General features: G+C 34.4%; 1 protein-coding gene across 4 annotated transcripts in view; it reads right to left on the bottom strand.

Moving 5' to 3' along the window:
• The window catches only part of EXOC6B (exocyst complex component 6B), a 638,754-nt gene that overhangs the window by 305,225 nt on the left and 308,382 nt on the right, over nt 1–25,147 (bottom strand). For all 4 annotated transcript variants that reach the window (XM_066378003.1, XM_066378005.1, XM_066378007.1 and 1 more), the window contains 7 exons: nt 15,353–15,436; nt 14,968–15,014; nt 13,554–13,674; nt 5,198–5,269; nt 4,388–4,485; nt 1,869–1,974; nt 29–138 (listed from right to left, as the gene is read on the bottom strand). In XM_066378003.1, coding sequence (XP_066234100.1) covers nt 29–138; nt 1,869–1,974; nt 4,388–4,485; nt 5,198–5,269; nt 13,554–13,674; nt 14,968–15,014; nt 15,353–15,436 — 638 coding nt within the window. The remainder of the gene's footprint in view (nt 1–28; nt 139–1,868; nt 1,975–4,387; nt 4,486–5,197; nt 5,270–13,553; nt 13,675–14,967; nt 15,015–15,352; nt 15,437–25,147) is intronic.

The following is a 25,147-nucleotide window of genomic DNA, read 5'->3' as shown; positions in this document are numbered from 1 at the left end:
CTGTGCATTTCCATTATATCAGACATACCTTAGATGAAGATCTTCTGAAAATTTCAGACAGGCATAGATAAATTCTTTAATTTGGTTGTAAACTTTTGGCACAAATTCAGAAAAAGGAAACTTTTTTGGAAATGGTTGCTGTAAATGCAAGAATTAATGAAAGTAAATCACAATCAAACATACATTGAAGATACATGTAAATTAATTAAAATGCAAAATGAATTTCTTCTCCATTGTGAGTTGTTTGCTTACCAACCTCAATTTAAGAAAAGTATTTCTGGAAGTTACCTAATACTAAAAAGAATAAGATATAAATTTAAATAAGCTGTAATTCAAATGTCTTCCAAATCATAAAGGAATAAATAAATTGTAATACATAATCAGCAGAAAAAGGAATGAACTATTGAACTATTGGATGAATTTCAAAAGCATTATGTTGGTGAAAAAAAGTCTCAAAAGATTATATACGGTATGATTCCAATTATACTGGCTTCTAGAAAAGGCAAAAGTAGATGAATAGCAACCAGACTGGTGGCTGCCAAGGGCTAGGAGTAAGAGGAAGGAGTGACTGAAAAGGGGCAGCATGATGGAATTTGAGGAGAGGATAAAACTGGTCAGTGTCATTATTGTGGTAGTAGATACATGACTCAATGCACTGTCAAAGCCAATAGAATTATATCGTACACAAGGTAAATTTGACTGTATGTTCAGGGGTGAAAATTTCCTAAGGCAGTGGTGGGATTCAGCCGGTTCACACCAGTTCAGCAGAACCAATTCCTAATTTTTTGTTAAGTTCAGTGAACCAGTTGTTAAAATGGCACTTGTAATCAGAGTTCCCCCTAAGGTGGGCACATGGGCAACCACCCAATGTGGAAATCACAATTTTACATTCCTTTACTCTTCTTTAACGTTCATCTGTGCAACAGCGTATTCTAAGAGCCCATAGTAACATTCATTCTGTCCATAGGTGAAAAAAATTGCAAGTGAAGACACCAATCAAGATGCAATATGGAAATATAGTAAATAACAATTTTGGTTTTGTCATGTATTATTTAATATTTTTTCATTAATATTTTAAAACTTTCTTATAACATAATCTAGTTTTGTATATCTCTTTTTTTGTTCTTATTTAAGTATTAAATGCATGAAATAATAACTATCAGTATACCGTTTTTTTATACTTTAGAATGGTCATTAGGGCAGAGAATCAGTTGTTAAATTATTTGAATCCCACTACTGTTCTAAGGGTATAATAAAAGCAAGTACTGCCTGACCGAGCAGTGGCACAGTGTATAGAGCGTTCGACTGGGATGCGGAAGACCCAGGTTAGAGACCCCGAGGTTGCCAGTTTGAGCGCGGGCTCATCTGGCTTGAGCAAAAAAGCCCGCCAGCTTGGACCCAAGGTCACTGGCTCGAGCAAGGGGTTATTCGGTCTGCTGAAGGCCCACGGTCAAGGCACATGTGAGAAAGCAATCAATGAACAACTAAGGTGTCGTAATGCGCAACAAAAAACTAATAATTGATGCTTCTCATCTCTCCATTCCTGTCTGTCTGTCCCTGTCTATCCCTCACTCTGACTCTCTCTCTGTCTCTGTAAAAAAACAAACAAAAAAAAACCCCAAGTACTGTACTTCAAAGTGCAAACCAAACACCTCAATCCTCCAAATACTCCAGAGGTGAGAAGACTCTAAAACCATCTACTGATACACAAAACAGAACTTCTATTCTTTTAAGCCCAAGCACCGTTTGAAGGTGTTCTAGTTCTAACCCACTGAGTTAGAGGTAATAGCTTTAATGAGACTAATACAATGAAAGCATGTAAAGGATACCAAAACAAACAGAGAAATTTACTTTACAGCATTCCTTACCTTTTCCAGTTCTATATCCTGGAATGGGAATTGTCCTACCACCTTCTTATACATCTCTTCACTTATTACTGGTATAGGGCTGTAGTTGTCAGAATCAAGTATGTTTCTATAAGAAAATAAAAGAAGGAATGAAGGGAAGGAGGGAGAGAGGGCAGTAGGAAAAAAAGTGAGGGAAGGAGGATGAGTTAATTACTGTAGTAATCACAAGTAATTTTCAGGTGAATTCCAATGGTTACACACACACACACACACACACACACACACACACAATCCAATAAATATTTCCAAGTCTCTAGTCTATTCCTTCTACAGGATAGCTATTTGGTTTCAGGTAAGGACATCTTTAAAATAAGACAAAAAGAAAACTATATGCTGAAACAAATAGAACACAAGTATAAACATGATCTCACAGTATTTGAGATTTACATATGAGACAGAAAATTTAAGGCAATATATTGAAGCCTTAAGATAAATTAACAATAAAAGAATGTGTGCTCTGGAAAAGGCAAAGGGGTTTCTTTTCTTTTCTATCCCTCTCTCTCTTTTTTTTTTCTTCCTTGTCCTTTTTTGCTCTAACTCTCCACCTCCCTTACCCAACAACCCTTCCACCCCTGGATAGCTGTCATCCCACTCTCGATGTAGAAGTCTGTTTCTCTTCTTGCTTGTTAGTTCATTTTGTTCATTAGATTCCACATATGAGTGAAATCATATGGTACTTGTCTTTCTCTGACTGCCTTATTTCACTCAGCACAATGATTTCCAGGTCAGCCCATGCTGTCACAAAAGGCAAGATTTTCTTCTTTTTTATGGCCACATAGTATTTCCTTGCATAAATGTACCACTGCTGCTTCCAAATCTTAACTACTGTAAATAGCACTACAATGAACATAGGGGTGCGTATCTTCTTTTGAATTAGTGTTTCAGGTTTCTTAGGATATATTCCCAGAAGTGAAATTGCTGGGTCAAAAGGCAGTTCCATTTTTTAATTTTTTGAGGAATCTCCATACTGCTTTCCACAGTAGCTGTACCAATCTGCATTCCCACAAACAGTGCACAAGGGTTCCCTTTTCTCCACACTCTGGCTAGCACTTGTTGCTTGTTGATCTATTGATAATAGCCATTCTGATAGGTGTGAGGTGATAGCTCATTGTGGTGTTAATCTATAATTTTCTGACCATTACTGACATTGAGCATCTTTTCATATGTGTATAGTCACCCTGAGATCTGCCTCTGACTGCCTCCATCTGCTGGCTGCTTGTTAAACTTGGCCACTGAAGTCATTTGTTTTTGGATTATTTGTAGTTTGATATATTTGATTATGATCTCTAATCCTATGCTAGATCTTCCATTCAAACTTTCAAAATTGACAGATGAAGAAAAGTAACTTCCACAATAAATCCAAATTATGTTCATTTACTTCATCTACTACTCTATATTAAGGTTGACTTTTCTTCATCCATAGGTCCTGACTCCTTAACTAGGCTAGGGGTTCTACAAAAGCAAAGACCATACTATCAAAATTAAAACAGAAATTTACTGAAGATATCAAATCAGATGCTCTTAAGACCATGACTTTATTGTATTATTAATTTTCAAGGTTCCTTTAGAGATAATCCTCCACTATTAATATACAACTGTACCATTAGATAAATCTGGTTCTTAGAAATATAAATTGTTTATATTAATATACAAATAATATAATATACAAATAATATCACTATGTGATATCAGAGATATGTTCACAAACTATAGATAGTTAAAATTGAAGGGGCAATGTAAGAGCTTGAAGCTGTAAGAATTTGAAAACAAGGTAAGTGATCTGGGGAAGGGATCTTGCAGCAAGCAGGAAGATCACTTTAAGTAAAGGAAAGAAGAAAGATTTAAAAGGAGAAGAAATTCAAGTGAATGACATGGGGTGTACACCAGTCCAGGGAGACATTTGTAAGTTGGGATATTTAACAAAATCACTTCTTTATTGTTGTAGCATGTTACAACTACTATTTAAATAATATGCTTCAAATTTGGATTGTAATAGCTCTCTTTCCTGTGTATGGAGAAGGAAAATGATGAGGAATCACATCAGTCAATCTTCAAGAAACACTTCAAAGAAGCTAAATTATTCTAAAGGGCTCAAAAGCCACTACCTTATGAATAAGCCATAGACTAGGCATGATCCTCAAATAGAAAACAAAAAATTGAATAAGAAGACAAAAGATGATATAGATGATAGATACCATGATATTTGACATTTATTCAAGGGAACATAAGAGCCACAATGGGACTTGGTGACTCCGCACATGGTAGACACTAACACACAGATATTGGATATCTTGGAAACTTTATTTGAGATATCAATGCTATTTACTTTTATTATTATTCATAATCTGAACCATAGCTAGAAAATATAAATCTACTTGTTCCTCATTACATCTAAAAAACCGTATGCATGAACACATCGTACAAAATGCACATGCATGCACAGTTTGCACACACACACACCACTGTAGATAACTTCTCACCTGAAAATACCAGCCCACTTCTTTAGCAGAGTTTCACTATACTGATCTCGGATTTCTAACAGCATGTCAAAAAGCTGATTTACAGGAAAACCATACACCTGAAACAAAATTAAAAAATAGCTTTATTTTATAAGGTGATGTTTTTAGTAACGTGAGAGTAGGCATTTAAAGATATCTTTGTTCTTCGGCCAACAATTTAAATGAAATCATAATAAAGAACCTTTTATTTCCAACTAATATCTATCTCTCAAGAATTAAAAAGGTACATACCAAAATATTTAAGCCAGTCAGAAATAAATAAAAAGATGAAAGTTAAAATCAATCTATATAGGATAGAACATCAGCTAAGCTCTCCCTACAACCATGCCTGTAACACTTAACCATCAGGAGCAGGGAGAAAAACTAAAAATGCTACGAATCTCACCCACTGCTAATGCTATTTTATTAATATAATATGTGGTTCAAATCAATAATCATTATTGAAGATGGTTGTTAAAAAAAGTCTAAAGCCACTCAGGCCCTATATATGAATTAAGAAAATTTTGGAAAAGTAAGGTAGTGGTTGGTTCAATCAATTGATTTGCTCTAAGGAAAAAAAGGAGGTGATGGGAATTATTTCTGAGAACATAACATGGTCAAGGGGATGATCAGGAAATGCTACAAAGAGATAATAGCTCTTGCTCTAGGAAAAGAAGAAACACAATTAAAAACTGAAAGGTACTTATTCAAACTTAGGTAGACAGTGAAAAGATTTAGAGCTGATGAAATACTAATAATCTAGGTAAATATATGTAAACCAAAGTCACAAACCTGAAGTGTATCAGCAAAAAGCACAATGAGGTTCTTCAAATCTAACACAAGGTTTGGATCAGAACAGTAAGACTAAAGAAAATAAAAGACAATTAGGAAAACATTTATTATTAAAAATAAAAATAAATTTTGATTTAAGTGTTCACTGCTTCACCTAGTGAAGGCTCTAATGAGAGGGCCCAACACCAGATTCAAGTTAACACCAGATTTGGCCAGGGAGGAGCTGAGTAGGCTCCAGTAAGCCATGATCTATATTTTTAACACTTGGAAATTTAAAAATACACTTCCAAATAATTCTTCAATTATAGAATAAATCAAATTGATATTGCAAATTATTTTTAAATGAGCAACAATGAATACATAATATAAAAACATTTAAAATGTGACTAAAGCCAATTTCAAAATAAATTTATTTCTTTATGTGCTAACATTAAAATACAAAACAAGATTAAAAGTAAACAAACTAAGGACTCAACTCATGAAGCCAGCCAAAAAAGCCAAAATAAACCATATGTAAGTGAGAGAACAAAATTAATAAAAATAACAGCAGAAATTAATGACTAAGAGAAGACATAAAAGATTTGATCAATGAAAACAAAAGCACAAGTTAAAAATAAAATAGGCAAATATTAGGCAAGACTGATTAAACAACAAAGAGAAAACAAAAATAACCAATACAAGAAATACAAAAGAGAAAATAAACAAATACAGAGGAAAATAAAAATTACAAATAAGTCCACAATCTCTTAACAAATTTGAAAATTGAAATGACATAGAAGATAGCTTCCATGGGCAGGATACAGAGATGTATATGTAACTATTTTAAAAGTTCAGTGATTTTAGAATTCAAATTATCTTAATATAGTTTGGTTACTCATTCTCTACTTGCTATCTCAGTTCCTGAAAGTGTGGATAAATTGTCCCACAGTGGTATGATTCATCAATTTCTCTTCCTCCTTGCTAAGAGTTCTTGTTTTTATACATATTTATGCTTACTTTTCTCCTGTAAATAAGCTATTGTCTTTTTGGTGGGTAAAACTGATATTAACACAAAATGTTCCTCTCCTCCCTCATTTAATAGTCTTCAACTTCAGTTTTATTTGCCTTATAGAATATTGCCATTTCTGCTCCTCTTTCTTTATTTTCGGTCTCTGTAGATAATCTCAATTATGTATGAATATCTCTTCATAACCAAACTATACAACTTTCTAACTCTGACATTTCCCATGATTACTGATATAATTGGATCTATTCCAGCCATTTGAAGTTTTCTATTTATAATTATTTCTTCTCTTTTTGTTTCTTTTCATGTTTTTCATTGGATCAACTTTTATAAATTATCTTATAGTGGTTATTAAGAAGCTAAATACTTCCTGCCCACTAGCTTACTTAAAATAATCTGGAGTTTTCACTAAAAGTTTTTAAACATTAAGCCTCTCCTTTTGTATGGATTCTTAACAGCATTAAACTTTGCAAATAAATAATTATTAGATTTATCCATGAGTTTTACTCCTTTTAACATTGTATTTAATCCTATCTCATCATATATTTTGGATTTCTTTTTCATTTTCATACCTTATTGTAGAACACCAATAAGTTGAATAGGTAAAATGTAAATTTGAATCCTGATATGTTTGAGAATGCCTTTTTTTTTTTTTGCTCTCAAATGAAAATATAAAATTTCAGATGTGAAAAAGTTGCTGTCATTTACCCTGCCTGCTTGACACAAGATGCATTCTTTCAATTTTAATAATATAGTCTTTCTTTACTGCAGAGAAATTTCCTTCTTTTATTCTTTTTTTTTAAATACCCTCCTTTGTTACTGTTCTTTCTTTCTAAACCTCTATTGGAAACAATCAAAAGTCTACATCAACTATCTATGTTTCTTAACTTTTCCTTCATATTTTGGAGATGGAAACAGGCTACCAAAATCTAAATTCAGATTAACACGTTACCTCAAGGCAATGGCAGTTTAAGTGTTTGGCCCATCTCTTTGGGCTCTCAATTCACCTTGGATTTGGCCTGGTAATTCTTTATATGCTTACTAAAACTTAAAGAACATCTTATATGATACATATACATAAAGCAGCTTTTTTAGTTATTTCCAGTTGGTGTGAATAGCCTAGCTTTCTATATTCCTAAAATGAGAAATGATTATTACTTTGTAAAATTTTTCCTAGTCCATGAATTATTTATATTGACTAAAGAATGTTCTATTTTTTGCTTATTATTGTCTTTATTTGCTATAATTGAGTTTCCTCAAATATTTTTGGACTCAACTATTTGTTCACATTATAGAATGAAGGATGAGGTTGATTAGTAGGGCTCACTAGTATGGGTTTCATCCTCTACAGTTTTAAGTCAATTTCCCAAGAAACTGAGTACAGGCTTTTTATAAGTGAGTGGGGCAGATGAATCACTTTGTTCAAAAAGCAGTACCAGAGAACTTCGCTGATCATGCTATTGTCTCTTTACTTAAATGGTAAGGTTGGCCAAAGGAACTGGGTAAACAGCTGACTGGCCAAGGGTTTTGGAAAATAAACCTCTAACTAATTTATTTTATGATTTATCCTAGGCCCATTCCTGCTCATTGTATTTGCTGACTCCGAATTTTGAGTGTTCCTATATTCCACTTGGAAGAAAGTCTCTTGTTTTGACAATAACCACCCCTTACCATATATAATGTAATTTTTTCTCAGGTGCAGTCAGTATTCTGATTTCATCTGTTTTCTACGTTCAAAGAAATTTATTGAGATTTCTAGCCTATAGATAGCACTTTGTAGAGTTTCTCTTTTTAGTTTTCCCCCATGTTATTTCAATGACAACTTGGTTAGAAGACCTGGAAGACATATATGCTTGGTATACCCTTTGACTTGAAAAAATTTAAAATATGTGTGTGACAAGAAATGGGTTTACACGGACACCGTAGATATACAAAGAATTATTGTAGAATACTATGAAAAACTTTATGCCACTAAATTCAACAACCTAGAAGAAATGGATAAATTCCTAGAACAATACAACCTTCCTAGACTAAGAAGAAGCAGAAAGCCTAAAAAGACCTATCAGTAGAGAAGAAATAGAAAAAACCATTAAAAACCTCCCCAAAAATAAAAGTCCAGGCCCTGACGGCTATACCAGCGAATTTTATCAAACATTCAAAGAAGACTTGGTTCCTATTCTACTCAAAGTCTTCCAAAAAATTGAAGAAGAAGAAATACTTCCAAACACATTTTATGAGGCCAACATAACCCTCATACCAAAACCAGGCAAGGATGGCACAAAAAAAGAACACTACAGACCAATATCTCTAATGAATACAGATGCTAAAATACTAAACAAAATACTAGCAAATTGAATACAACAACATATTAAAAAAATAATACATCATGATCAAGTGGGATTCATCTCAGAATCTCAAGGATGGTTCAACATACGTAAAACGGTTAACGTAATACACCATATCAACAAAACAAAGAACAAAAACCACATGATCTTATCAACAGACGCAGAAAAGGCTTTCGATAAAATACAACACAATTTTATGTTTAAGACTCTCAACAAAATGGGTATAGAAGGAAAATATCTCAACATGATAAAGGCCATATATGATAAACCATCAGCTAACATCATATTAAATGGCACTAAACTGAAGGCTTTCCCCCTTAAATCAGGAACAAGACAGGGTTGTCCACTCTCTCCACTCTTATTTAATGTGGTACTAGAGGTTCTAGCCAGAGCAATCAGACAAGACAAAGAAATAAAAGGCATCCATATCGGAAAAGAAGAAGTAAAGGTATCACTTTTTGCAGATGATATGATCCTATACATAGAAAACCCCAAAGAATCCACGAAAAGACTACTAGAAACAATAAACCAATACAGTAAGGTCGCAGGATACAAAATTAACATACAGAAGTCAATAGCCTTTCTATATGCCAACAATGAAACAACTGAGAAGGAACTGAAAAGAATAATCCCCTTCACGATTGCAACAAAAAAAATAAAATACTTAGGAATAAACATAACAAAGAATGTAAAGGACTTATATAATGAAAACTATAAACCATTGTTAAGGGAAATCGAAAAAGATATAATGAGATGGAAGAATATACCTTGTTCTTGGCTAGGAAGAATAAATATAATCAAGATGGCTATATTACCCAAAGCAATATACAAATTTAATGCAATTCCCATCAAACTTCCAATGACGTTTTTTAAAGAAATAGAGCAAAAAATCATCAGATTTATATGGAACTATAAAAAACCCCGAGTAGCCAAAGCAATCCTAAAGAAAAAGAATGAAGCTGGGGGCATTACAATACCTGACTTCAAACTCTATTATAGGGCCACAACAATCAAAACAGCATGGTATTGGCAGAAAAATAGACACTCAGACCAATGGAACAGAATAGAAAGTCCAGAAATAAAACCACATATATATAGTCAAATAATTTTTGATAAAGGGGCCAACAACACACAATGGAGAAAAGAAAGCCTCTTCAATAAATGGTGCTGGGAAAACTGGAAAGCCACATGCAAAAGAATGAAACTGGACTACAGTCTCTCCCCCTGTACAAAAATTAACTCAAAATGGATCAAAGATCTAAACATAAGACCTGAAACAATTAAGTACATAGAAGAAGACATAGGTACTCAACTCATGGACCTGGGTTTTAAAGAGCATTTTATGAATTTGACTCCACAGGCAAGAGAAGTGAAGGCAAAAATTAATGAATGGGACTACATCAGACTAAGAAGTTTTTGCTCAGCAAGAGAAACTGATAACAAAATAAACAGAAAGCCAACTAAATGGGAAATGATATTTTCAAACAACAGCTCAGATAAGGGCCTAATATCCAAAATATACAAAGAACTCATAAAACTCAACAACAAACAAACAAACAATCCAATAAAAAAAATGGGAAGAGGATATGAATAGACACTTCTCCCAGGAAGAAATACAAATGGCCAACAGATATATGAAAAGATGCTCATCTTCTTTAGCTATTAGAGAAATGCAAATCAAAACGGCAATGAGATACCACCTCACACCTGTTCGATTAGCTGTTATTAGCAAGACAGGTAATAGCAAATGTTGGAGAGGCTGTGGAGAAAAAGGAACCCTCATACACTGTTGGTGGGAATGTAAAGTAGTACAACCATTATGGAAGCAAGTATGGTGGTTCCTCAAAAAACTGAAAATAGAACTACCTTATGACCCAGCAATCCCTCTACTGGGTATATATCCCAAAAACTCAGAAACATTGATACGTCAAGACACATGCAGCCCCATGTTTATTGCAGCATTGTTCACAGTGGCCAGGACATGGAAACAACCAAAAAGCCCATCAACAGATGACTGGATAAAGAAGATGTGGCACATATACACTATGGAATACTACTCAGCCATAAGAAATGATGACATCGGAACATTTACAGCAAAATGGTGGGATCTTGATAACATGATACGAAGCAAAATAAGTAAATCAGAAAAAACCAGGAACTGTATTATTCCATACGTAGGTGGGACATAATAGTGAAACTAAGAGACATTGATAAGAATGTGGTGGTTACAGGGGGGAGGTGGGAATGGGAGAGGGAAAGGGGGTGGGGAGGGGCACAAAGAAAACAAGATAGAAGGTGACAGAGGACAATCTGACTTTGGGTGGTGGGTATGCAACATAATTGAATGACAAGATAACCTGGACTTGTTATCTTTGAATATATGTATCCTGATTTATTGATGTCACCCCATTAAAAAAATAAAATTATAAAAAAAAAATAAAAAAAAAGAAATGGGTTTAGATATGGGTGTGGGTGTATATCAAACCACTCTCACAGTACATACTCTTGACTACTTTATAAGAAAAAAATATGCACTATTTTTATCTATAAGACATAAGTTTTTTGAGTCACACAGGATTACAGTGTTCCACAATTTTGAATCTTAAAAATACCTTTTCAGTATTATCAGTTGATTTGTTTATCATAATAATCATATTAGCAATATTAGCAGGTCTAATATTGAATTACTACTGATTGAATTCTTAGTATTAGCATATTATTATTTTAATATATTGATAAACTTGAATTGAGACATTGTTTAAGATCTTTATTGTTTTGAAATTATCATGAGACTGTTACACAAATTAATAACTTAAAATATTATATCTTTCAAAATGTTTTCAGTTTATGCAATAACTCAGTCAATCAAAAAAGTAAAAGAATAGTTTTAAATAGTGACATATAGTGTTAAAATATATATATAGATTTTTGATAAACAACATAATCACTCAGCTATATAGCTTGAGATTTGTTTTGATGTATGGTCGTTCTTATTTTGCTATGCTTGCTGGGTAATATAATACAATAATCAGTGTCATGAAATAGAATTAATATTTGTGGCATCAACTACTTTGACTCATAATGGATAAAATGGTTCAGTGAGTAAATGTGGGTGATGCTAACTTATGTTTTAATAGCTCTCTTGAGATACAATTACCATACCACAGAACTCACCCATTTAAAATACATAATTCATTGGTTTTTAGGGTTTTTTGTATATTTGCAGACATGTGCAAACACTAATACAGTCAATTTTAGCACATTTTCTTCAACTCAAAAAGAAACCCATGCCCATTATGCCATCATAGCCTTGCTCATTCCACACACTCCCAGCCCTAAGCAACCACTAATATACTTTTTCCCTCTATAGACTGATGCTGAGCTATTGAGAAGGGGGCGTGTTTTCTCATTTATTCTTTAATTCAAAAGAATATACACTCGATCTACACACATTAAGATTAATGGTCTACATACATATACACTTTACTCAGCACACTTGGAAAGTGGCCTGCTCTTAATGACATCAAATGTAATTGCATGAAGAAGGTATATTGTCCTGCTGAGAGAATCCTATAGGTTCATCACATAGACTCCTCAACTGTATCATGAGTCATACACAAAAAATTAGAAACCACTGCTTTAAATAAAAGAAATTGCTTAGAAAAAATTAAGTTTTCTGAAAGAAAAATAGCTTTTCCCAGGAAAAAAATAAAACTGGTAAAATCACTGAAATAAACAGATACAGAACAAACAAAGTCACAGAATTCCAGAGAATGACATCAATATCAGTTAATAAATGATTGGTGGGAAAAAAGCCTTCCTCAAAATATTACTTGAAAAAAAACCATAAAGCACCAAAAACAGATGGGAAGCATATAAGATATTTTACCAAAAGACATGAAAACAAGTAAGAAAAAATATATATATATTTCTGGTGAAAACTACAAAAATTTAAAATATATCAATTATATTTACATATTTATTGCCTAATAAGATTATAGTTCAAGTAGGGGAGGGGGGAAGAAGAGATAGAAGAAATGTGACAAAGTAATTCTGAAATTACTTTTGAAAAATAAGATAATAAGCACATTTTAAAAACAGGATTTCAGAAAATACACATGTCCTATAAAAATATTAAACCATACTGTATCAGTTGTAATCAAATAATTAATACTATATTGATTCAAGACATACAGAAAAGGAAAGGGAAAGGGAGGATCATAGAGCCTAGAAATTGACCTTACTGTATATATTATTATATGAGAATGGTGGCCTTCAAAATATGTGGGAAAGTAAGAGATGTTATGAATTGAATGTTGTGTCTCCCAAAATTCACATGCTGAAGCCCCAACCCCCAGTGTGGCTATATTTAAAGACAGATCTTAGACAGATAATTAAGATCAACTAAGGCACCATACTCCCCATGTATAAGACACACCTTTTTTTGGAAAATGTGGGGTCTAAAAACTGAGTGTGTCTTATCCAGTGGTTGTAGATTTTTTTACTTGCATTTCCCGCTTCTTTGTGCTTATTTTGTGCTTGTTGTTGAAGACAGTGATTCATCATCAGACACAGATGAGGAGAAGCTAATGGATGGGAGGTTTGACAGTGATGAGTAGTTTTATGAATTTTATGATGAATAAAACGAGTTCAATAACCTTACATAATACATTTTTTTTCAAATTTTGGGCCCCAAAATTAAGGTATCTTATACATGGGAGCATCTTATACATGAGGAAATATGGTAATAGTGTTGGGCCCTAAGCTAATGGGACTGGTGTCCTTACAAAAGAATAAGAAGAATGAATACACTGGAGGAAAGACCATATGAACGCAAAATGAGAATGCAGCCATTTGTAAAGCAGGAAGAGAGTCCTCACCAGAAACCCACCAAGCTGGCGCTCTGATTTCAGATTGCACATGATACACATATTATTATTTTAAAACAATAAAACCTGAATAGCATATAGATAATAAGCTTGAAGACCTTCTCGTAGGCTTTACATACCGAGTGGGTACGAAGGGCTGCAATGGTTTTTGAAAGTGCCATTTCCCATAGTTCATCAATGTAGGCTCTATTTACTAAGCCCTGGGTTGTGTGTAAAATATGATCTTCAACCACAAAAAAGCTACAATTAAGGAAAAAAGAAAGCACAGTTGTCAGAAATTACAGATTGCATACTATCTCCCGGGTTTGACAAACATTAAGACCTGCCATTAAATTCTAACAGTCATTTTTTTATTTAAAGAATACTGTTTGGTATCATAAATAAAATCAGATTTCTTAGACAGAATTATGCCCCGATCTTAATATCCTCTTAAACACTTTTACAAAAATTGAAATTACATTTCTATTTAATGTTAACCATGTTATCCAGCAATTTAAAAGGGAAGAAAATGTTTATAGGTAAAGGAGGCTAATTTTACCATATTAAAAACATCAGGTCATTAGTACATTTTGAAATACCAATAGGTTTTAAAGAGAACATGAAAGCTAAAATATACATATTTTAAGAATCCAACACACAAAATGTAAAAATTACTACCCTTATCCCTATATGGACTTTCTCAACATAGGAATGAAAAAATATCTTACAAAGGTTATAACAAAAATGCACAGTTATTTTTTAACAGTCTGCTGAAGCTTTTATATTTTTACGTATTTAAAATGTGTCTTCAGCTATCTTGCCTAAATTTTTATACTAATTAAAAGTTTTTTATATATAGGATATTTATATATTTTAGTCAAAACTATCAATTACTTTGAAACAATCTTAATCTAAAAAAAGACATTTCATGGAACAATCTTTTATTTCCCTTTCTTTTAACTGCAAAGCCATTATTTTGCAATTCAAGTAAGATGCCTGTATTTGGGATGTTTATCTGGAAACTGCAATTCCTCAGGAGTAGAGATACGATGGCAAACTGTATAACCCATGGGATGAATCTAGCCTACTGTGTATTTTTATAAACACTGTTTTACTGGAACACAGACATGCTCACTCATTTACGTATTGTCTGTGGTTGCTGTCACACTGCAACACAGCTGATATTTGTGACAAAAAACCTGATGGCTTACTAAGCTTAAAATACTTAACCATCTGGCCTTTTTAGAAAAAGTTTGCCAACTTTTGCTGATTATGTGGTTCCCTCTTACCATAAATGGAGAAACAAATCATCAAATAAGATTACAATTCAATATTTTTCTCCCTTTATCCACAAAAAGTCCTTTGCAGCAATATAACACTGAAACCAATAGAATATTCCTTTGAAATCATCAGAAAGTCAAAACTAAATCTTAACAATTAAAAAACAAACCACAACAGAATTTCCTTAAGAAAACTTGATTTATTTTTCCAAGTCTCATAAATCTATATATGTATTGAAAGTGTATCAGTTTAAACACATACACACATACCTACCCTACAATTTGATTAAAATACTTCCTGTAGCCATCTAAAGTTTCATGCTGCAAGGAAGCAAAAAAGAAAATGTTACTGTGTCTGTTTTGATACATTAAAACAGAATTAATATCAGCTTTTTTATTTCTTAAGACTCCCAAGACTATAAGGTAAATATAATAATAGTAGCTACCTTACAGGGTTACAGTGAGGACAAAATAAGACTTAGAACAATGCCGGACTCACAGTAATCAATAGATGTTGGAGTTGCTATTTTCTTATTACATTCATCAAAAGTGGTCTCAGACTAACAGTTCAAAAAAAAATTAAGCACATATGCAACATAATTAAAAGATAACAGAAAAGAAAAGTGACAAAGTGAGAAAAGTAAAGGTGGTAATCCTACCATGTTAGATGGAGGCTGGAGCACCAAACGAGCCTGTTTTCGCCTCTGTTTTCGGTAGTAGTTCTCAAATGTTTCCCGGGCACCCTGTAAATGAATGAAAGAAAAAAAATTGACACAATTGGACCAATTGCTCCACTATTTCATGGAAAAAGAGAAGCTCCCAGGTCTGGAACTGAGGCACCCATACATTTCTCAAAATTTGTTATTTTAACAATGATAATAATCATAGAAAAAATAAAGTAACTATTACCATTTGTTGAATTTCACTTACAAATCTCATAGTGATGGATGCAAAAGATTCTTAAAGAGGAAACTACCACAACAACCTCCACAACTATCACAAATTCACAAGAATTAAGACAAACCATGTTCTCATAGGTTATAACAAGAGTTGAGAAATGTTCCTTTAAAAATCTTACAGAACATTCCAGAAGAAAAAAATGTCCAGAATGAAACTGAATCATGAGCAAACAGCCAAAGAGAGGCAGGAAAATGGAAGGAACTGAGAATAGTACTCAGTCTTTCCAGACAGAATACATTCTAGAACAGAATTGACATCAAAGATAAAACAAAAAAAGCCCTGAAAAAAAATTTTTTTAATTGATTTTAAGAGAGAGAAGGGAGAAGGGGAGAAGGGGGGGGGAGAGAGAGAGAGAGAGAGAGAGAGAGAGAGAGAGAGGGAGAGAGAGAGAGAAACATCCTTTTGTTATTCCACTTATTTATGCGTTCACTGGTTGATTCTTGTTTGTGCCCTGACCGGGGATCAAACCCACAACCTTGGTATATCGGGGACAGTGCTCTAACCAACTGAACTAATAGGCTAGGGCCAGCCCTGGAAATTCTCAGTGCATAGTTTCTGCTTTTTCATTTAGGGCTTCTGGGCTTAACTGCAGGTGCTAAAGGAACAACAGCTGTCTCAAGAGCTCTGTAAGTGGTTTGGATTGAACAGTGTCCTCTCAAAACTCATGCCCTTCCTGGATCTGTCAATGTGACCTTATTTAGAACTAGGGTCATTGCAAATATAATTAGTTAAACTAATATGCAGTCATACTAGAGTACGGTGGCATTTAATCCAATATAACTGGTGTTCTCAAAAGAGAAAAGACACAGAGATAGAAACAAGCAGAACATCATATGGTGACACAGACAGAGATTAGAGAGGTGCAGGGGGCAAACCAGGGAACCCCGAAGAGTGACAGCATCATCAGAAGCTAGGAAGAAGCAAGGAGGACTGTACGCAGAGTCTGAGAGGGAAGATGACCTTCTGACACCTTCATTTTGGGTTTCTAACCTCCAAAACTATGACAGAATAAATTCCTGTTGTTTTAAGCCACCCAGTTTAGTAAATATTTTTATACTTCGTTGCAACTGCTTAACTCTCCTGTTGTGTGCAGACACAGCCATAGTCAATATATAAATCACTGTGGCTGGGTTCCAACAAATCCTTATTTGTGGAAACTGAAATTAGAATTTCACATAATTTTCACTTGTCATGAAATATTCTTCTTTTGATCTTTTAACCAACCATTTAAAAACAGAAACCATTTTTAGTTTACAGGTCAAACAGAAACAGGCCGCAGGCAGGATTTGGTCCATGGGTCATAATTTGTTGATACCTGGTGTAACTTAAAAAACACATATTTTAAGATGCCGAAGTGATTATAACTGTACACACACGAGTCTTCCTGCCTATAAAATAATATCAAACATTAAGACAGCCATTTCAAGGCTTTCTTAGTCCATAAATTAATGAAGTAGCAAATGATTCTGTTTAAAAAATAGGAAGTAGAAACTGCCTGTTGGCTTGTTAAAGCTATTGCCCCCTTGGCACAGTTTCACGGCACAGTGGTATTATCAAATGTCAGTTACATTCTGTACACACTGAAGAGCTTGTCATTTTAAGGTTAATGGTCCTAAAGGCCCTTTATTATCCTGGTGTGACATTACACATTCAACATGCTGTGGAGCCAAGATCCACTTAGCTGAGAATTTAGCAAAAGCCCTCTCTTTAATTAGACCATGGCATACTAATTTAATTATTTGTTATAAATGATAGAAAATGCACAAGGTGAAATTCTATACAAAAGCCAAAACATGAACCTCTACTTAATTCTGAACTAGATACATTTTTGCCTTTCCAATAATCATTCAATAGAATAAAAAAGTAAGAAATGACCAACTTATCTAATTTACAAAAATGAATTAGATTTTCCCTAGTGGTGGTAAATAAATTCACCTCTGATTATTCCATTTCCTTTGCCAATTTTGTCAAATCAGTGCTTACAGGTAGAATTTGAGAAGTAAATGCCTGACCAGTACAGTAGAGTAACTGATGAAGTACCTGCCTATCCACCGATAGGTCACTAGACGAACTGTAGAGCTTTGCCACTTCAGCTTCAAACTCCTTTAATCATTAATAATTTTTAAAACTGAAACACTATTGAAGATATAAGGAAACAGAGATAAAACAATAGGCAAGCAAGTAAAAAGATGTTTTGGCTTTTTTTTTTTTTTTTTCATTTTATGTCATTATGTCATTAGTATTACAGTTCTCCAAAGGCTTTGTAATAATTAATTAATACCCACTATCACAGAAAAAACAAGGCATTTAGCATATAGAAAGTGCTTTATTACCATGTGATAGACACTGCCTTTGCTGAATTTATAGTCTATGGTGGAAGACTAGCAACTAAACAAGCAATTATATTACAGAAGCCTATTGATTAGAGAGAGAGTGTGTGTGTATACACTGAGTGGGAGGAATGTCAGAGTCTTCCTGGAGGGAAAAATGACATTTATACTCATAATTAAAGAATGAATAAGCCAGGTGAAGGGAAAGGGGCGGGGTTCCACGTGGAGACACAGGGGTCAAAGAACAAAGGCTTCACACATCCCAAAACCTGAAAGAAATTCTTCACAGCTGGAACCTCAAAGTTAAGGGAGAGGGATGGTAAGAGATTAGGCTGGAGGTCTTTGTGAATTATGTTAAAATATTTGGACTTCAATTCTTAAGATAATGAGAGTTTTAGACACTTGGAAGTTGTAATGTAGTGAGTTGAATGAAGAAAGGGAAAATTAAATACCAAAAGGTCAGTCAGAATTTGACATGTATTTAGGAGGTAAAGCTGATAACTGATGGATATGGGTGGCAAAGAACAGGAAGGAAAAAAGGTTGATGTGAGGGAATTTTTTTAAATTTTTATTTATTGATTTGAGCAATAGAGAGAGAAACATCAATTTGTTGTCCCACTTCATTTATTCATTGGTTGGTTGATTTTTGTATGTGCCCTAACCTTGGCATATCAGGACGATGCTCTAAGTAGCTAAGCTTCCTAACCTAGGTAACTAGTTAGATGGTGGTGCCCTTTAATGAGAAAGACAACTTAAGAAAAAAACACAGTTAAATATTATTCATGGATTCCATATCTGTAAATCTAACTACTTGTTAAAATTTACTTATAACCTAAAAATTAATTCTCATGGCTCTTTCATAGTCATTTATGGACATGTACAAAGTGGTAAACAATCTGAGTTGCTTGATACACATGCTCCTAGCTGAGGCCAAACAAGGCATGCTCTGCTTTCTTCTTTCAGTTTATATACTAGACCAGTGGTCCCCAACCTCCGGGCCACGGACCGGTGCCGGTCCGTGGGCCATTTGGTACCGGTCTGCAGAATAAATAACTTATATTATTTCTGTTTTATTTATATTTAAGTCTGAACGATGTTTTATTTTTAAAAAATGACCAGATTCCCTGTTACATCCGTCTCAGACTCACTCTTGACACTTGTCTCGGTCACGTGGTACATTTATCCATCCCACCCTAAAGGCCGGTCCGTGAAAATATTTTCTGACATTTAACCAGTCCGTGGCCCAAAAAAGGTTGGGGACCACTGTACTAGACCATTTTCACAGTCTACCTGGTGCCACGTTCTTTGCATTTGTTCTTTTTTTAAATTAAGAGATAATTGCTATATATATAACATGTATTGGTTTCAGGTATACAAAATGATTGGATATTTGTATACAATGTAAAACAATTACCACAGTGAGTCCACTTAGCATCCATTACTACACAGTTACAGTATTTTCTTCTGTGATGAGATCTTTTAAGAGCACTCTCTTAGCAACTTTCAAATATACCTACTGTATCATTAATTATAGTCACCGTGATGTATACATTACATACCCAGGGGTTATTTATTTTATAAACTGGAAGTGTGTATCTTTTGACCACCTTCATCCAATTTCCCCACCCCACACCCCACTTCTAGGAAGCAACAATATGTTCTTTGTCTCTGTGAGTTTGGTTGAGTGTTTCTGTTTATTTTTTTAGATTCTACATATAAGTGACATCATAGTCTTTGTCTTTCTCTGTAGGACTCATTTCATTTAGCATAATGCTCTCAAGGTCCACCCATATTGTCACAAATGACAAGATTTCCTTCTTTGTTTATGACTGAATAATATTTCATTGTCCATATACACTATATTTTCTTTATTCATTCATCTATAGATGGACACTTAGGTTGCTTCTATATCTTGGCTATTGTAAACAATGCTGCAATAAACATGGAAATGCATTTATTTTTTCAAGTTAGTGTTTTTGATTTCTTCAGATAAATACCCAGAAGTAGAATTGCTGGATCATACACTGGTTCTATTTTTAACTTGTTACAGAAGCTCCATACTGTTCTCCATAGTGGCTGCATCAATTTCCCTTCCCACCAACAGTGCACAGTGTTACTTTTTCTCCACATCCTCGCTCATAGTTGGTATCTCCTGTCTTTGGATAACAGCCATCTAACAGGTGTGAGGAGATATCTCATTGTGGTTTTGATTTGCATTTCCCTGATGTTTAGTGATGTTAAGCACCTTTTCATAACCCTGTTGGCCAACTGTACATCTTGTGTTTTTGTGCTTCTTAAATTTTGTGCTTCTGAACCGCTATCTAGTGTTTCTAAGCTCAGTAAGGCAAGATGTGCCTTACAGGGAAAACACATGTTTTAGATAAGCTTCATTCAGGCATGAGTTACAATGATGCTGGCCATGAATTCAATATTAATGAATCAATAATATATATTAAATAATGTCTTTAAAGAGAAACACACATAAAACAAGGTTATGAATTGACTGGCTGATGCAAATATTGTGATCAAACACTCACAAAAACATAACCCTAATCTCTCCTAGGAGCAATGGCTCAGTTTTCACTAACTCAGCATTTATACTGACTTTATGAAATATAACTACCATGAATAACAAGAACTGACTGTTAACTAAGGGTACCGATGATAACGACTTCCTCTGTATTGGACGTGTTTGGTTTGTGAGTTCCAAGCACTAAGTGTTTGGAAGCAGGCATATTTGAGTCCACAGCTCAGGGGAAAGGGCTAAGCCAATGAGCATGGATTGCAAAATCACTAGCAGAGAGACGGTAACTGAAGCCTAGGAAAAAATGTGCTAATCTAAGGAACATGGATAGGATGAAAGTATAAAAGGGCTTAACACAAATGTCCCAAGTGACATCAACAAATAAGAAATGTCTGGCTCTTTCTCATAATTAAAATATAGTATTTTTCGCTCCATAAGACACACCTGACCATAAGACACACCTAGGATTTTAAGGTAGAAAATAAATATTCTGAACCAAATGGTGTGTTAAAATATTTAATAAAATACCATATTTTTCACATAAGACACACGGGCATCTTCCCCTCCACTTTTGTGGGGGGGAAAAGTGAATCTTATGGAGCGAAAAATACAGTATAACTTCAAATGCCAACTACTTAGAGAAGATTTTTCTAGTACTCAGTTTAAAATGGAAAAGTCATCTGTATCTATGTGTTTCTTTCTCTTGTTTGTTAGCTTACTCTGTTCATTAGATTCCACATATAAGTAAAATCAAAGCAGTGTACAGATGATGTATCATAGAATGGTACACCCGAAACCCATGTAATTTTACTAATCAGTGTCACCCCAATAAATTCAATTTAAAAATAAAATAAAATGGGAAGTCATGCCTGATACATAAGCCTCTTTCATTCTTTGCATAGCTCATATCTCCATGTGACACTGTGCTGCTTCTTGTCTGTTTGTCCGTTTCATTTGGGTGCAAGCACTATGAGATATGTTTCTTGTTTTTATCTTATTCATTGTTGTGTTCTCAGTTCTTAAAACAATGCTTGGTACATAAATGGTATTCAATATGTATTTTTTTGAATAAATGATTAAGTGTGAACAAAATATTAATCATTTTCTTATAAGACTTTATTTTCATATTTACACTTTAACTGCTATTGCAATGATCACTTCTTTCTAATTATTCATACTTATCTCCTCCTGTTGTTTTTCTATCTTCATTCTTTTAAAGAATTTTGTTCCTGTTTCATAGAGATTATGACTTCTTCATACCAAACAATTTTCTAAAACTTCCTGTTGGTTCTTACAGAAAACCATTTTTAGAATCGTGTTTCCTCTCAATTTTTATGTTGATGTCCCTTGATCCATTTTATTCTGTGTGATTTTTCAGGTCTCAAATTTTGTTTTGTATTGTTTCATTTTCCCAATTGCTCTATTTTAAACAACAGCAGCCCTTTTTGGCTTATGGTTTGTTTGCCTTTGGCCCACTCACCATTCATCTAGCTACTAATATCCTTATGGAGATGGTAATTTATAGCAGGTTGATGTGTACAGGTCCCAAGCTGTTTCAAAGATAATCCACCAATTGATTCTAGTGACTAGCAAGCCATTGGCCTACAAGGTTCAGGTGAAATATAGTTAAACATTCTCCTACCACACAGTTCTCATGTCTAACTCTCTGAAATTCTTCAAGTGAATGAAAACCACAATACTATAGAGTGTTACTAGCTGTGCTCTTGATAGCATTATTAAGTATTCTCCAGCACAGAATGAACTGGGCTGCCACCAGAGTTCCTCCTTCTCCCTCACCCCACAGTCTGGAAGCAGTACAGGGGTAGACAACCAATGTGTTCATCAATTCAAGATTGTATTCTCAAGTCAGAAGGCATACAGTAATAAAAAGGAATAAAGTGTCTTCTGAGTTTTTAAGGTTCGTCCTGTTTAGGGCAACAAAACACCTCACTCAACAACTCACTTCTCAATCCATTCAATCAGCTCTAAAGTCAGAAAAAGATTGATTTGGATTCAGATAATGCAATGTTAATTATCATCCTCATTAATCAATGCTGTTGTAAGTTTTTAGACTTTTTAGTAAAAGTTAAGAAAAACTTAGAAGCCAAGCAAGACTTTGTTTAATATTTTCTATGTTAAATGTGTACATCTGTATGGCCAGTAGTTGCCACTGTCACTGCGGCCATGCACATGCAGGTTCCCATTAGATTCAGGCAGACAGTAAAGAAACTGCAGAGCCAAAAACTGGTAGACTATTCCTTTATTCTAGCCTCACACCTGGCAGCAAGTAAAAGCACACAGGGCTCCAAAACCCACTAATTCAGAGCTCACAAAGCTACCGACACATTCGGGTTTTCCTAGAATCAAAGGCCCCCAACCAGCTCATTCACCTCTGGTTCCCCATCTGCCAACATGGCTTTTTACTCTGTAAAACTGGTTTCTGTCTCCTTCCCTTCCATCTTGGCTTCTTCTTCCTCTTCTCCCCTTTTTCCTCTTTCTAAAAAAACTACCTGGGCCCACAAAGATACCTCCTCCAGCAAAATTAGCACAACAATGGCCCTTCCCAAGCAGGAAAGTAACTAGCAGTTTCACTTAGGCAGTGCCATTCATGTGGGCAGCGCCATTTTTAACAAAGTGAGCAAACATAAAAATCACATTTTACAAACTTATTTGCTCAACAACATCCCATTTGAAACTTAACCTAAGTACTAAAGTTTATACTATAAAGAAATTTCTACAACAAAAATTTTGTCATTCATTTACAGAACTACATAAGAACGAAAGGATCACAAACTATATTCTAAAACTCATATTTAATTTAAATATTATATTATATTTCGTGATAAACTTAAGAAGGATGCTAATGATCAAATGCTCAAAAACCATTGCCAATTTCCTAAGTCTAATCATTAATCCTAGTACTTGATTTTACAAGGAAATGACACACTTCTCCTTAGTTTATGCCACAAATTGTTTCTGGTTTTAAAAAAGAATCTCTTTTAAAATTATTATTAAGTAAAAAATTAAAATATGTAGCTTAGAAAAACCAGACAATAAAGATCAGGCAAAGAGAGAAAATAAAAGTCATTCATAATCCCATCGCTTGGAGATAACTGCTCTTTATTTTTCAGTATACACCCTTACAGAAGTGTTTCCTGTTCTAAATAAACAGAAATTCACACACACATACATACAATATATAAACACACATATAAATAGGATCATATTGTATATACTCTTCACTGACCTTTGCATGCAGGATACCTTTTCCCAAACAACACAATTTAGTATGATCCGCTATTCCTGCAAAGCACTGTTAAAACTCCCTTTCTTCAAACGCATGCTATATACTCTCATACAAATGCTGGAACAAACGGGTTTTGAATAAATGTTTAAAAATAAAAATACCAGTGACAACTTCAATTCCTCATATGTCTAGACACTTGTCTGGATACAAATATAGGAAACATACACAGTATTGCCACTCAGTGTAGGCACATCAGTGAGGCTTTCTGTTTTTGTCTGCAAAAGTGATAAAAATTATTGCTAATAAAGCTTAAAAGTCAAATTTTAGCTACTAAAAACTACAAATGTAAAATAAGTCACAATCAAATAAGTCACATTCATGTGATCCTTGCTCTTGAGGGAGGGTGGGGGGAGGCCAGATAAAAGACCTTTCCATGGATTTGTCTTCTCACAAAGGTAATAATTTCTACATGCACATAGACACCCTAACATTTCATACAATTGCTGAGCCCCATATGCCACCAAACATTAGTGGTGTCTACATGCTCGTTTTGTAGAAGGAATAAAAACTTATGCTGGGACAATGATTCTTGGGCAATATGTCTACACAATAGGCAAAAAGAGACAGATCTTCTATTCTCTTCATTAAATATTTACTGTGAAATTAATTGGCTAAACAGCTCTTCGTCTAGTGGGTCTTTCCTGGTTAGAGACTGATATGGGGTCCACTGGAGACGGGCCGAGTCAACTAACCTATCAGAATAACAGAAAATTAAACCTTAGATTGAGACACAGCTAAAGATGAGTACACAAAGAACAAGGGAGGGAAATGGAAGAGAGGCACACACCATTGTTCTTCCGGCATTTCCTACAGGAAGCAATATTTCCATTTGGTCTTGGGCAAAGCCTGTAATTTCACCACCCTGGCTGCAGCTGGAGAGCTCCCTTTTAACTGTCCCGGCTTCCAAGTGAAGACAGGTTTATTCAGAGGGTTCTTTTTTTCCCTTAAAAAAACCTGAAAGGGCCACTTTAATTTGCTTCCATGTGAAAAGGGAAGCACTTTTCATAGGGTCCCATAATGACATTCAGCGGGATATTACACTTCACCATATGGCTAATTTGCACAGCAGGTCCAAAGCACGATTTTCTTTCATTAGAACTGCCCAAAAGATCAGACTACAGAAACATGTGTAAAGAACAAACTTAAGATGCCCCCTATTGCCTAAACATAGAAACATTCAATTCCCAGATGTAAAAGTCCATTCTTAGAGTTCCCAAGCAGGTCATCAACAATCGTGATGGTAGTATATGTCACAGATCTACCACCTACGTTAGAGCTTTAAAAATGCCTGAAATTCAAGGGCCACGACACAGTCAAAACACCTCAAAAAACC

Source organism: Saccopteryx leptura, chromosome 3, assembly GCF_036850995.1.
Source record: "Saccopteryx leptura isolate mSacLep1 chromosome 3, mSacLep1_pri_phased_curated, whole genome shotgun sequence".
Taxonomy (NCBI): domain Eukaryota; kingdom Metazoa; phylum Chordata; class Mammalia; order Chiroptera; family Emballonuridae; genus Saccopteryx; species Saccopteryx leptura.
This window is presented reverse-complemented; position numbering and strand designations above follow the sequence as displayed.